At 36.9% G+C, this 13,366-nt stretch overlaps 1 protein-coding gene across 12 annotated transcripts in view; it reads left to right on the top strand.

The window, feature by feature from the left end:
- The first annotated feature begins 4,028 nt into the window (after positions 1 to 4,028).
- Positions 4,029 to 13,366, top strand: part of ZNF711 (zinc finger protein 711) — a 42,343-nt gene continuing 33,005 nt past the window's right edge. Inside the window, exons 1-5 of one of the 12 annotated variants that reach the window (XM_079764292.1) lie at positions 4,029 to 4,162; positions 4,405 to 4,628; positions 5,126 to 5,307; positions 5,831 to 5,955; positions 6,825 to 7,548. In XM_079764292.1, the coding sequence (XP_079620418.1) occupies positions 7,467 to 7,548 (82 nt within the window). In that variant the 5' untranslated portion in view covers positions 4,029 to 4,162; positions 4,405 to 4,628; positions 5,126 to 5,307; positions 5,831 to 5,955; positions 6,825 to 7,466. Of the gene's footprint in view, positions 4,163 to 4,186; positions 5,308 to 5,830; positions 7,549 to 13,366 lie in introns of those variants that run through there. The other 11 variants (XM_079764291.1, XM_079764293.1, XM_079764294.1 and 8 more) reach the window with 11 other exon arrangements.

Below are 13,366 nucleotides of genomic sequence, written 5' to 3'. Positions count from 1 at the left end.
AAACAGGGGCTATTTGGCTGACCTGAAGTAGTTTGTACATGAAAAAACAGAAAATACTAAGTTCTTTTCTTTTAATTGCTAATTGTCAGAATAAGGTGTTAGTCTTACTTCAAATAATATCCACTATTCTCTTTGGGATTGGGGGATCTTTCTCTATTCCCCTCTTTCAGTATTCTTAATGAACTCAGGATTTTTTCTATATTCAATGTGTTTCAATCAATTGCTTGTAGCTATTATTATTTTTCAATGCTCTATGTACTTTGGATATTATCCCATTGGTCTGACCATTTTCTTGCTCACAGACCCAACAATATAACACAATCTCATCTTATTTATTTCCTCTCTCAACTCAGGAATTAACTATTCTCCCCTAATAGTCTCAATATTTTTTATGTAGGATAGTATTTAGAGCCCTTTTGTGCATCATTTTGTGTTGTTTATTACAGACTAATTTAAAGGGAAAAATTTGTACTCTCAATGTTGACTTAAATTGTTTTATTATAGTGTTATTTAAACATAAACAAGAGTAGAGCTATGTATAAATAAGTGCCTTAGGCTTACAGTGCTTATCTATAATAGTAAAAGGGTAATATGCTAATTAGACTGGATGTCCTTCTGGAGGAAGCTGGCCCAGAGGGAAGCCCAGGTCCCAGGTGCTAGAGGGAAGCTGGTGCTGGCAGCTGGGGGAAGGAAGGACTACTCTTGCACGGATTTTGTGCATCGGGCCTCTAGTCAATTATAAAACCAAAACAATAAACAACAAAACTAATAAATTAACAGGATTAATTTAATATTATGCATTATATTGTTTTGCTGAAACTAAATTACAGTTCACAACATGAATGTGACTCCACAATGGCACATTAAGTGCAGCTTGTCTTATCATACACTGTGGGATGACTCACTTCCCTGACCAGTTTATTCTAACTACCAAGTAATTGTATTATATACAGTACACCTGGTAGAGGATAATATAATTTACATACAAAGTCTGACTCCTCAATTTCAATTTAACCCAAAACAATTAAAGTTGTACTATCTGGTGTCAGGGTGCTTGTAAATACAAATGTAAGTGTTGATAATGTATGGTAGTGTTCAGTTATAGGGTGGTCTGATGACCCAGAATGTGCTTATGTCAATTTATTTTAGATTATTTCCTTGGGAGATGGTCAGGTTACTAATAAAGTAAGAAGGTTAAGAGTTTTCATAGAAAAGTTTGAAGTTAAAGGGAATATATATCATAATAAACTTTGACTCCAGAAACATATGACAAGAGAGCAATATGTAGTTTCTAAATGTACATAACAAAATACTATTAGTTAGCCAAGATCACCGAAGTGAGTAGAGGGAAATGAAGTGAGCAAGCTACAAAACAAAGCAAGCTGCAAGCTACAAATTACAAAGAGCTTATGGCATCTAATTAATATTATTGGTCTTGGGGCTAATATTAAACTACAAAAACGCTGAAGGGGATGTAAAAAAAAACAACTATTTAAAATAATAGCACAAACAATCATCCTTAACTTAGCATTCAATGCACTCCTTTGAATCAATATCTCCAAATATCTAAAAGACACATGTTGGATGATCTTCCACATTGTTGCCCAGCTGGGATTCCCATAAGCCTCCTTCTGTCCTTGCCTGGGCATCAACCTAGACTTCTAATGGCAATTGACAGCAATGTTTAAGCAGAGGAGTGAGATAATAAATTCTGTTTGTTTTGTTATGTAAGTGATTTCTATGGTAGTGTAGACTTTACACTAGAAAAGATACCAACTGGAGTAAAGGGAGACTTGAAGCAGAGAAATGAATCAGGAAGTTTTTACATAGTCCCATTTGTTGAGGGCCTCAGCTAAAATGAAATTGTAGTGGGGAGGCTTGATTTGAGATATTTTTATGATTTGGTGATTTCTGAATTCAGGATCTGATGAACAAGTGGACACAGAGAAACTAATTAGCATTATACTAAGTGAAATAAGCCAGTCAGAGAAAGATAAATATCACATGATCTCCCTCATTTATGGAATATAATGAACAACATAAACTGATGAACAAAAACAGATCCAGAGACAGAGAAGCATCGATCAGACCGTCAAACCTCAGAGGGAAGGTAGGGGAGGGTGGGGGTAAAGGGGAGAGATCAACTAAAGGTTTGTATGCATTCATATAAGCCTAACCAATGGACACAGACACCAGGGGGGTGAGGGCATGAGTGGGGTGGTTGTTATGGGGGGGATAAGGACACATATGTAATACCTTAATCAATAGAGAAATTAAAAAAGAAACTAATTAGGAAGGTGTTGCAACAATCCAAGTAAGAAGGGATGTGAACCTGAACAAGGTAATGACATTAGGAATGGGGGAAAAAGGATGACTTTCACATATATTAAGGAAGTAGAATTCTAAAGACATTTGGATGGACCAGATGTTTGGAGAAAGAGAAGCAAAGACGATCTTCAGGTTTTAAAAACTACCTACTACAATGTACCATTCACAAACGTTATTAATGTAAAAACTCCCCATCCTTCTTAGCTTTCTTCCATCAAGGTCCTATTGGAATTATCACGGGTAGGAAAACTTTCAAGTAGGACTTGCCAGAGTATCCAACATAGAAACACATCATATATAGAAATACACTCATAGAAATACCTTTCTTCATCTAGGAGGAAAAGTAAAAGTGTAAATATATAACACTTATAGGAGCTGGCAAAGTACAGCCCACAGGCCAAATCTGGATAGCTGTCTGTTTTTCTTTAACTCTTGTTTATACTTTATTTTTGCCTTTTTTAATGGCCTGCAATTAAGAATGGTTTTTACATTTTTAAATAGTTGAAAAATCTTCCAAGAAGAATTTTTCATGACATTCTAAAATGACATAAAATTCAAATGTCAGTGTCCCTAAATAATGTTCTACTGGAACACAGCCATATTCATTTGAGTACATAATGTTTACGGCTGCTTTTGTGCTATAATTGGGGATTTGAATAGTTGTGACATAGACACTATGGTCCTCAAAGCCTAAAATATTTACTACCTGACCCTGCATAGAGAAATCTTGAGGATACCTCGTCTACCATGAGCCAGGTACTGGGCTAGGGCTTTCACATCATGTCTCCATTTTTCTCAAAACTTTTAGTGGTGTATTAGGTTCAGAGACCCGGAGAAATTGTCTAGCTAACTGAGAACAATAACATGTTTTATTTGTAAAATACTCACATTATTTAGGGAAAGATAGTGATTTACCTTCTTTATTTTTAGTGTCCTATCTTCTCCTTGCCTAAACAAGGCTATTTATTTCAAATGCTCATAGTACTAAAGCTAAATTTTCAGAATACAGTGTAAGGCTCTTCAAATCCAAACTTTTACTCACATCTCATCACTTTTTTCCTCACCAGTCACTACTGAATTTCTCAGTTCTCCCATTTTGTGCAAAGTGAGACATTTAGGAGCATTTAGGTCCCTTGTCCACCTTTCCCTTGTATGTCTTTCTTCACTCTACTTTCTTCAACCCATTGTCTACCATTGCGGAATATAAAAGGAAGGGAGGGAGGGAGGAATGAAAACTGCAAAACACACATTGGTGTATTGGGGAGAGGCATACCTCCTCACTCTGGTCAGCCTAATTGGCCGAATCCTCCTCGGAGGGTAGGGGCGATTTTTTTAAAACCTAGTCCAACAGCTTATAGGAGGTTCACCGATCCACAATCCCCCACCCCCTTACCCTTTTCATTCCCTTGGGAAACCTGGAGAACAGAAAATCTTCCCAAGGAAACTCCTCAGGGGCTCGCCAAGATCAAGGCTTTGCGGACTTGTACTCGCCTGGCCCTGCAGCCCCCATAGCCGGTCGGCGGGGTCTCTAAGCCCAAACCCAGCGAGAGCTTCCCGGTCTCCCGCGCCTGCGCAGGCTCCCCCTCCGGCCCCTCACCCTGCAGCAGCGGCAGCGTGACGTAATGCAACCTCAGCAGTCGGCAGCAATATAAAGGAGGACAAGGCCGCGCGCCTCCCAGACGCAGAGTAGCTTGTGATTGGCTCTGGCTGCAGAACCTCGGAAACCCGAATGTGAAGACCTTACAGATCCACAGCTGCCACCCCCCGCTCCCCCCCTCCCCCCCAGAAATTCGGAGCGCGGTCAGAATTTTACTGGCGGCGGCATCATCTGCAGGTAAGGAGACTCCTAAGGAGAAAATAGAGGGATTTAGGGCCCCTGCGCTCAGGGTCGCTCCTGTGAGGGTTGGAGAGCTTGTACTGCTTGTACTGTATGTAGGGCGAAGGGAACAATGGAAGTGGCGTCTAGTCCCTAAATTGCCCTCCCCCTCGGGCGCCCGGTTTTGATCCTCAGCCTCAGGGGTGGCTGGAGGAATTGAGGGAAGTGTCTCCTCCTCAGCTGACCTTTTCTTTCCGTAGGCCAGAGCCCCTGGGGGCAAGAGCCCTCGTGAAGGCCGTCGGTGGTTTTGGGTGACGGGAAAATGGCGGAAAACAAAACGGTGAAGTGAAGAATGCGACGTCCCCCCGGCATTTTTTCCTGCTACATCCCCCCGCCCCCGCCCCAATATTCCTTTCACTCGCGCCCCCGCCCGCCGCGAATGGTAACCTTGGAATTCGCGAGGGATGGCGGCATTTGTGAGGAGGTGGGACCGAATTGGGCATTTTAGGGCAATAGGGAGCCGTCAGAGCAGGGAAGTGGGGGAGGGACGTGTGCTGCAAGTGTCGCCTCAGCTAACACACCACCATTTTGGTTCTCAGCCTTCTCCCACGTAGTGGGCAGAGGGAGCGGGAGGAAGATGAGGGGTTGGGTTGCACAGCGTGGGTAACGGAGGGGCAGTGGAGACCACTGCACCAACTGAAAGAAGGGAGGAGGGGAACGGGTATTGTTGTCTCTTCGCTCTCCAGCTTTCCTTGGCGGAGGTGCTCTGGTTCGGTTAAGGATCCAGTCAGATGGGTAATTTATGAGGGCACGTGTGTGCGTTCTGCTCGAAACGATTGAAACTTGGCATGGTCTCGGGAAAGGCAGACTTATGCGGGAAGAGGGTTATGTCCAAAGCTGCAATACTGCTACTTGCCAGGGCTCCTTTGTCTCATATCTCTGCAAATACTACTTTCACATTCTCTTGTTTTGCCGTCTTAGGATTTCTCTTCCATCCCTTTGCCGAATTTACATCACCGAGAAGCTAGGTCCTGAATAAGCTATGTTTAGAGGAGATTGCTGAGAGTAACATTTGTGTGTGTATGTGATTTCTTCTTCCCCTACGTTGCTGGAAAGATGTTTACTTAAGGCGTACTTGGTGGTTCCCTCCATTCAGTAAGGATGTGAGTGAGATAGATTCTTGGGAAGACCCAGAAGCCTGGGGACCTACTGGCTGTTCTCCTACCTTATTTATTACTGATCTTATTGAAACTTCCTATATGGGAATAAATGTGCTCCAATTTATTTGGTATTCATACAGCATGGCACTTCCCATAATAGTTGCATTAGGCGTTCAAATTTTTACATTTCACTGAGCACTAGTGCATCTTTTTCTCTATGGATCTGGCAAGGATAAAGCTTGCCCTTGGTTGGTTCTCTTTCACTTTCCAAAATACGGAGTTGGTAGTGATTTTTAAAATGTGCTTTAGAGAAGATTTTGTTTTAATCAGGTGGTCGAATTCTAATAATGTTGCTTATATCGTAGTGGATAGTCGTTTCTGTTGAAATCCCTATGGTTGCTTTTTATATTAATAGATTTGAGCATATCAGCCCAAATTGAAAGTGTAAAGAAAAATTCTTAGTTGTGTAAGAGTTTTGGTTTAAAATGTTTTAAAATATCTAATTCTAAATGTATTTTTACAATAGGTAAAGAAAACTTTTTCCCCCAAAGAAAATAATATAGCTCAGAAGGAAAAATAAAAAGAAATTGCTGCAGATTTTATTTTACAATGTAAGAAAAATCTACAGTTTCTTCAAGACTCTATATTAAGGTGATTAACAAATTATAGTGTTTTATCTTATTTAATAACTAAACAAAATTGTTTAGAACATTTTAAAGACATTTATAATTGTTAGTAATAAAGAAAACAATTGTTCTAATTAAAGTTGAAATAGTACAATGTTTTTAATTTTAAGAAGTCCACATGGTATTTTAACTGACCTCTGAACACACAGTTTATTGTGAATGCTCTTGACTTCATTGTGAAGGCAGAAAATATTGTGGTATTTTTAAAAAGATAAAATACAGCCAAGAATTTCTAAAACTTTGTAATTTTGCTCACACATAACCAAATAATTTTATCTAAAATATTTGATATGCTGTAGGATTTTTATATACATGACTCAAATGTTGATAGAGGTTACTCTGTGAGACTCTCCTACATTTATAGAACTTTAAGGCAAGGAAAAAATCTTAGTGATCTATACTTAAGGATAAAGTTAGTTTACATGGCAGCTTTCTAAAATGTTTATTAATGATATAGTCTCATCTTTTGTGCAGTATAGTCCTATTTATTAAACACTCCTATCTAAAAAGGAGATAATTGTTATAAAATATACAGATTTTTTGGTAGATTTACTTAGAATCTTAAGTTTAATGAGGAAATACACATAAGTAGTTATAAAAAATATATTGAGTGACAGCACATGACTTTAGGTTTCATACCATCTGGTGATCTTAGATAAGTCATTTGAAATGAAATATGTTGGTCCCTTGCTTTCAAAATTAGTATGAGGCTAACATGACTTTAGTAATCATTAATGGAAAAAATCCATCATACAATTGCAAGTAAACTATATTCTGTAAGAACAATTTGCTAAAATGTTTGTATGTGATTGATCTTATCTTTACCATATTTAGGAAGCAGTCATGTTTCATGAGTCCTCAAAACTGTGAGACAAGAGAATGTAGTAGAGGGAGCTCAGAAGTCCTTACTGACTCAAAGAACTCCCGGGAAACTGGGATAGAACATTTTACATTATAAGTAAAACCCCTGGAGCCAGAGGTGAAACACGTTTATCTGCAGAGCTCCGCTGCAGGGCTGATCTGGTTCTGGAAGAAATGGATGAGAGCCACTGGATGAAATTCACTAATACTAGACACCTGAGTCCTCTAGTAATGTATAAATATCCCAACTATTGTCATCTTGTTCTTTTTCTTCTGCTTTTATAACCTATATTTTAACTGGAACTTCAACACTACAGTTTTGTTCTTTTGCTTGCTTCTTTCACTTCTCTATGGCTCACCACACTTACTCTGTCTCATTCTCCATTATCTTTGGTTTACTTCCACTTGGCCCTTCTGTAATTTATGGTTGTCACATAAAGCATCTAATCAAGATTTTTGTTTTGTTTTCTTTTGTAATGAAATTTGCACACCTGGTTGAAAGGCATGTTTTCAATTGCATTTTTTTTTCTCAAAACAACTGACTGACATACATGCTTTTAAACTATTTTAAAAACTATTTCTTTTACAGAGATTTGTGAATGAACTTTGCTAAGTATGGATTCAGGTGGAGGAGGCAGTCTTGGATTGTACACATCAGACTCTAGAATGGCCCATACCATGATTATGCAAGATTTTGGTAAAGCATTTTCTTTGTTGTAATTTTTCTTTTTTAAAAGTCAGAACAAATGAAATATCAAAACTACACTGCAGAAGGGGAGAGTTACAATGAAATATTGTTCTCTTGCTAGGAAAACACATTTGTAGGACTTATTAAAGTACAGCTATATGTCTATTGTCTACTTAAAACCATTCTTAAAATTTTGTGGGAAAGTTGAGGTAAGGAAACTTGGAATATAGTAGTAATATGCCATTGGAAATGTAAAACTCAATTTGCATAAATAACTATCAGTTCTTCCATGTAGGAAATATTAAGTTAGATTTCTAAACTATATTTTAATTTGAATTGTTAATAAAGCTAGAGAAGGAAATACTTAAGTCATTTTAAAGGAGTTAGATGCTTATAAAGTGATACAGGAAAATTGTGCACTATTACCCATATTAGCCAATGATCAATTGTATTCTGATACTGTATTCTCAAAGTTGTTATTAATAGCATTACATTTTTTAAAATAAAAAAATATTCCTTATTTTTATAAACATTTTTCAGTAGTCTCTTAATTTTGATGAAAATGTGAAGACTCCATTGAGAGTCCACAAAGAAACTGAATTTGGGTAAGGTCAATATGAATGATAGAAGATAGAGGTATCTGAAGTATAAGATGTAGGGATAGAGTAGTAGCAGTTGAAGAAAAGCTCACAGTGAGAGTATGAGTGTAAAAAAGACATGGTAAATTGGGATAAAAAGTAAACAAAACCAGGTATTATGGAATTGTCAAAGATGAAATTAAAGATGGAGACTTTTTGCTTAATTAAGAAAATACTACTACTGTTTTTAGATAATATGGTTGAATTAATTATTTTGTTCCATTGTAAAGCCCAGAAAAAAATGAATTCCACTCTTGCCAGTCCTATTAACTATCTGTGTAAACTTGGACAAATTACTTAATTCACTTTTATGAAGTGGTTGGACAAGATAACATTTAAGGTATTCTCCAATTCTTTGACTCCTTGATATTTCTGCCTGATGACTAAAGGTACAGTGTGGGCCTGATGACTAAAGGTACAGAGTGTAGTTCAAGAGCAAATGTGTTGGAGATCAAGATGACTGTGTAGTTCATTGATGAAATAGAAATAAATCATGGATTTATTCTAGGAGTCAGAAGTGAATTGTGTTGATAATGAACAAATTAGAAGTGATTTGGGGTGAAAAAAAGTACAGGAATAAATTTTAGAGATAGGGCAAAGGGCTGAAGAGTAAGATTTCACAAATAATTTTGTGAATTCTTTGCTAGAGATAGTTTTTAAAATACTGGAACACATGAACTTCAATATGTTAAATACGTTTTGGTTGAAATGCCAACTTTAATTTGTTACCTTTTAATAATAGATATTTTAAAAATGGAAGAAATATAGTATTTTCTTCACTTAATACAAAATGTTACCTACAATGTAGCATTTCCCTTCAAAGATTGAAAAAAATATCTGATCAGTGCTGGTAAATATTTGGTGTTCCTCTTCCTTTTCATTGTTCCTTCCTCCTCCTGTTATTTTTTTATGGTAAATTAATCCTTTATTACATCGAATACTTTATTTCCTTTTAATTGCTAGGGAAGTAGAATATGTGTATTGACATATTTTTATGTACATTATTTTATTTATTTTTATTGAGATATAATTAATATACTATACAATTCACCCATGTTAAAGAATACAATTCAATAGTTTTTAGTATAGTTATAAAGTGCAGCTGTCACCATTACCTAATTTCAGAACATTTTGTCATGGTAAAAATATACCTCATACCCATTAGCAGTTACTTCCTACTCGCCCCCCCCCCCCCAACTTTCTGCCTATGGATTTACCTGTTCTGGGCATTTCATATAAGTAGAATCATACCATATGTGACCTTTTGTGTCTAGCTTCTTTCACCTAGCATAATGTTTTCAAGTTTTATCCATATTGTAGCATGTATTAATACTTAAATTTTTTTACTGCTAAATAATACTCTACTACATGGGTAAGCTAAATTTGTTTATCTATTCATCAGTTGGCAGACATTTGACTTGTTAAAATATTTTTTAATGCATTAGAATCCTTTTGTATTTAACCTAAAGCTTTGCATCTCAGACTGGAGTATGAGTGCCCTTGAGGAATGTGCCAATGTGTACATGAAACCACAGGATAAACAGCCCATCAAAACAGTACCTTTATTTGAATTGGGGAAAAGACACATAGACACAGTTATACTCATGTAAACATGTTATGGGATAGAAAGCAAAATTTCATTCATTATACCCTTACTTTTTATGAGTAATAAAATGGGCAAATTTGAGAACTACTTCCAGATCTTTAATTTAGAGTCCCTTCTAAAATGAATTTAATAAAGTAAATCAACTTACTTATACCATAATAAAATTAAAGCCACAGTTTTTTGTTATACAGTTCATGATTCAGTTTCCTAGTAGAATTTTGTGATTATTGGTTTTTGAAATGATGCATTCTTTTAAAATTCCTTTTTAATTTAATGTTATGTTCTTTTAAATCTAGACAAAAATTGATGGCAACTAAATTGCTTTTACATTTTTTTGTTAAATTATTTTGTTGGCTATCCAGTTAGATCAGAAATGGCTAATATGGGTAATGTTCACTCGTTTGTGTTTAGGGATGATGTTGACCTAAAGTATAAGTTAGGTTTCCATTTGTCCTTAGTAAATTCTGAAGTCTTAGAAGATAGAAAGGAACTATTTTTTGATCTGCAGTTCTGAACTCATGTGGGTCTTTTCATTTTTTATATGTTATTTTAAGAAATGCAAACCAGTCTAAACCTAAAGGGACCTTTATTGGTAGGATTTTTGACAATGGAAATTTTAGCTCTGATAATTTAGGTTTCTTTCTGAAAACAGCCTCCCTGTATTTAATCTTTCCTCCATCCATTAAACTCCTAATTGTAAAATTTAATTAGAAATTAGATACATTCTCTTTAAATTTCTGCAAACATAAAAACTTAGATATTTGCAATCACATAAATTGTTGATATTGGTGAAATAGAGTTTAGCATACACAGGTAGAGCTAGCCAAGTAAATACACTATGTGGCACAAGATCTCTAAATTCCGTAAGATTCTTGGTTGGGATGGAATGGCTACTATAAATACGTAAGTGCTGCCCTAATCGGTTTGGCTCAGTGGATAGAGCATTGGCCTGCGGACTGAGGGGTCCCAGGTTTGATTCCGTCAAGGGCATGTACTTTGGTTGCGGGCACATCCCCAGTAGGGGGTGTGCAGGAGGCAGCTGATCAATGTTTCTCACTGATGTTTCTAACTCTCTATCCCTCTCTCTTCCACTCTGTAAAAAAAGCAATAAAAATAAATAAATAAATACATAAGTGCTTTTTAACATAAGATCAATATTGTTTTGTGCTACAAATCCTATATAATAAAACCCTAATATGCAAATCGACCGGAGTACTGCTCAGCCTGAAGCTGGGCTCACGGCTGGTGAGCGCAGTGGCGGTGGCAGGAGCCTCTCCCGCCTCCGAGGCAGCACTAAGGAACAGCTAGCTGAGCGGTAAGGAGCAGCGAGCAGGCGGGTGGTAAGGAACGAGGGGTCCCAGACTGCGAGAGGGATCCTGGACTGCGAGAGGGTACAGGCTGGGTCTCTAGTTTTAAATAAGTTCCCTAGTTTGCAGTTGTTTTTTTTTATTTTTATATAGAAGAGTTTAACATTTTTTTATTTGGGAAAAAAGAATCTGAAACATGAATTTAATTCAGAAATTAAATTAGTCTTTTAATTACACTAGTTTTTAAAGAATATTTGAGATTTTAAAATTTACAACAAATTATGTAATAACTTTGTCATGTTTCAGTAGAATGGTTGCCCTTGGAATCTGTGCTACTGAATTTAATAGTTGTTTAAGATTTTATTGCTGCAAAACGTCTATGTTGCTTTGGGCCTTAAATAGAAAAACAGCCTTAGATAATGGCCCAAGATAGACCTAACAAATACCAAATTTTATGCTACCTCATAGTGAAATTCCAAGTATTCACATTTAAATGAGATAACTTTGGTAAATGGAAAATGCTTAAAGTGATTATTTGTTTCTTACTGTTACCTGGTTATCTAATTTATGTCATACTTTTTAAATGATTTTTTCTTACTGTATATAATTTTGTTACCTAGTGAGACAAATTATTAATGCCCTTTAATGCTGCTTACTAAATGCTTTGAAATTTAAATGATCAATATTTTTACTCTTTCTCAAACTATTCCTATAGTAGTTACTCACTTAGTTAATCCTATAAAATCTCTTAAAAAGTCTTTAGGGTAAATAAATTTTCTTCTCTTTTTAGACAAGTATAAAAATAAACTCCAGCCCGGCCAGTGTAGCTAAGTGGTTGAGTGTCAACCTATGAACCAGGAAGTCAAGGTTTGATTGCTGGTCAGGGCACATGCCCAGGTTGTGGGCTCAATCCCTGGTAGGGGGAGTTCAGGAGGCAACCGATCAATGTTTCTCTCTCATCATTGATGTTTCTGTCTCCTTCTCTTCCTTCCTCTCTGAAATCAATAAAAATATATTAAAAAAAATAAAGTCCAGTCTGGAGTCAAACAGGTTAATTCCCAGCTTGAGCCTAGGGCAAGATTATTTAACCCCTCTTAACCATAGTTCATATTTAAAATGGGGATAATAACAACTCACCTTATTATACAGTTGTTCTGAGGCTTAAGTGAGATAATATATGTAAAAGCATTAGCAAGTTGCTTGGTGCATAGTCAGTGATCAATAAATATAGCTATTGTATAGCTAAATGTGTGACTGTTTAGAAATTCAGTGGAATCTAACAGATGGGTTGTAAGAGGAAAGAGCAAAATTTCATAGGAATCTTGGATCTTGGTCTGAGTAATCTGCCAGTACCCTGTGGAAAGCTCATTGATTCTTAGTCTAAGCTCTTTGAGATTATCTAGTTCAGGGTAAGAAAGGATATTTGGATTTCTTTTGGTTTAGATATGATTTATTTTGACCTGTAAGTTCCTATTAAAGTAGAGGCTAGGTGAACAGAAAAACACTCCATCTGTTTTAGAATCTTCCCAACCAGGTTAATATGAACTCAGGACAGCACTTGCCTTATACCATCCTTTCCTAGTGTCTACTCTCAAGAACAAAACTAACCTCCAGCAGTGTTCTAAAGTAAATGGAATTTCCTATAATTTAAGTTTGAATTGTGAAGAAGTTTTATAAAATATTAGTTTGTTGTTTATATACATAGAATTTTCATGCTGTTAATTTTATAGACTTAACATTTAAATTTTCCTTGCAAAAAATGATATTGCCAGTCTGGTTGAATGCTAAATTTGAAACCTGCCCTCCCTGTCTCCAAAATGGCCCTGGAGTAATAAGTGAAAAGAAAGAACTACTTGTATACACACTCCTTTTGTCTACTAGATTTCAAGGTTGAGGCTCTGTTCTTCTAGGGCAGTGGTTGGCAAACCGCAGCTCGCGAACCACATGCGGCTCTTTGGCCCCTTGAGTGTTCTAACGCCACTTCTTCAAAATAGACTCGCCCAGGCCAAAAACTGACTTCTGCGCATGGGCCACGGAGTTTCATTCGCACTGTACATGCGCGCCCGCACCTGGTATTTTGTGGAAGAGCCACACTTAAGGGGCCAAAGAGCCACATGTGGCTCGCGAGCCGTGGTTTGCCGACCACTGTTCTAGGGTAATGTGATTTAGGTGACAGTTTGAGAATAGTGAGATGGATACAGAAGGGTTGGAAGGAAGATTATCCTGCCCTAGCGGTTTCTGCTCAGTGGATAGAGCATCGGCCTTTGGACTGAAGG

Source organism: Cnephaeus nilssonii (genome assembly GCF_951640355.1).
Source record: "Cnephaeus nilssonii genome assembly, chromosome: X".
Taxonomy (NCBI): Eukaryota; Metazoa; Chordata; class Mammalia; order Chiroptera; family Vespertilionidae; genus Cnephaeus; species Cnephaeus nilssonii.
Note: the sequence above shows the minus strand (reverse complement) of the source record. Positions and strands in the feature narration are given on the sequence as shown.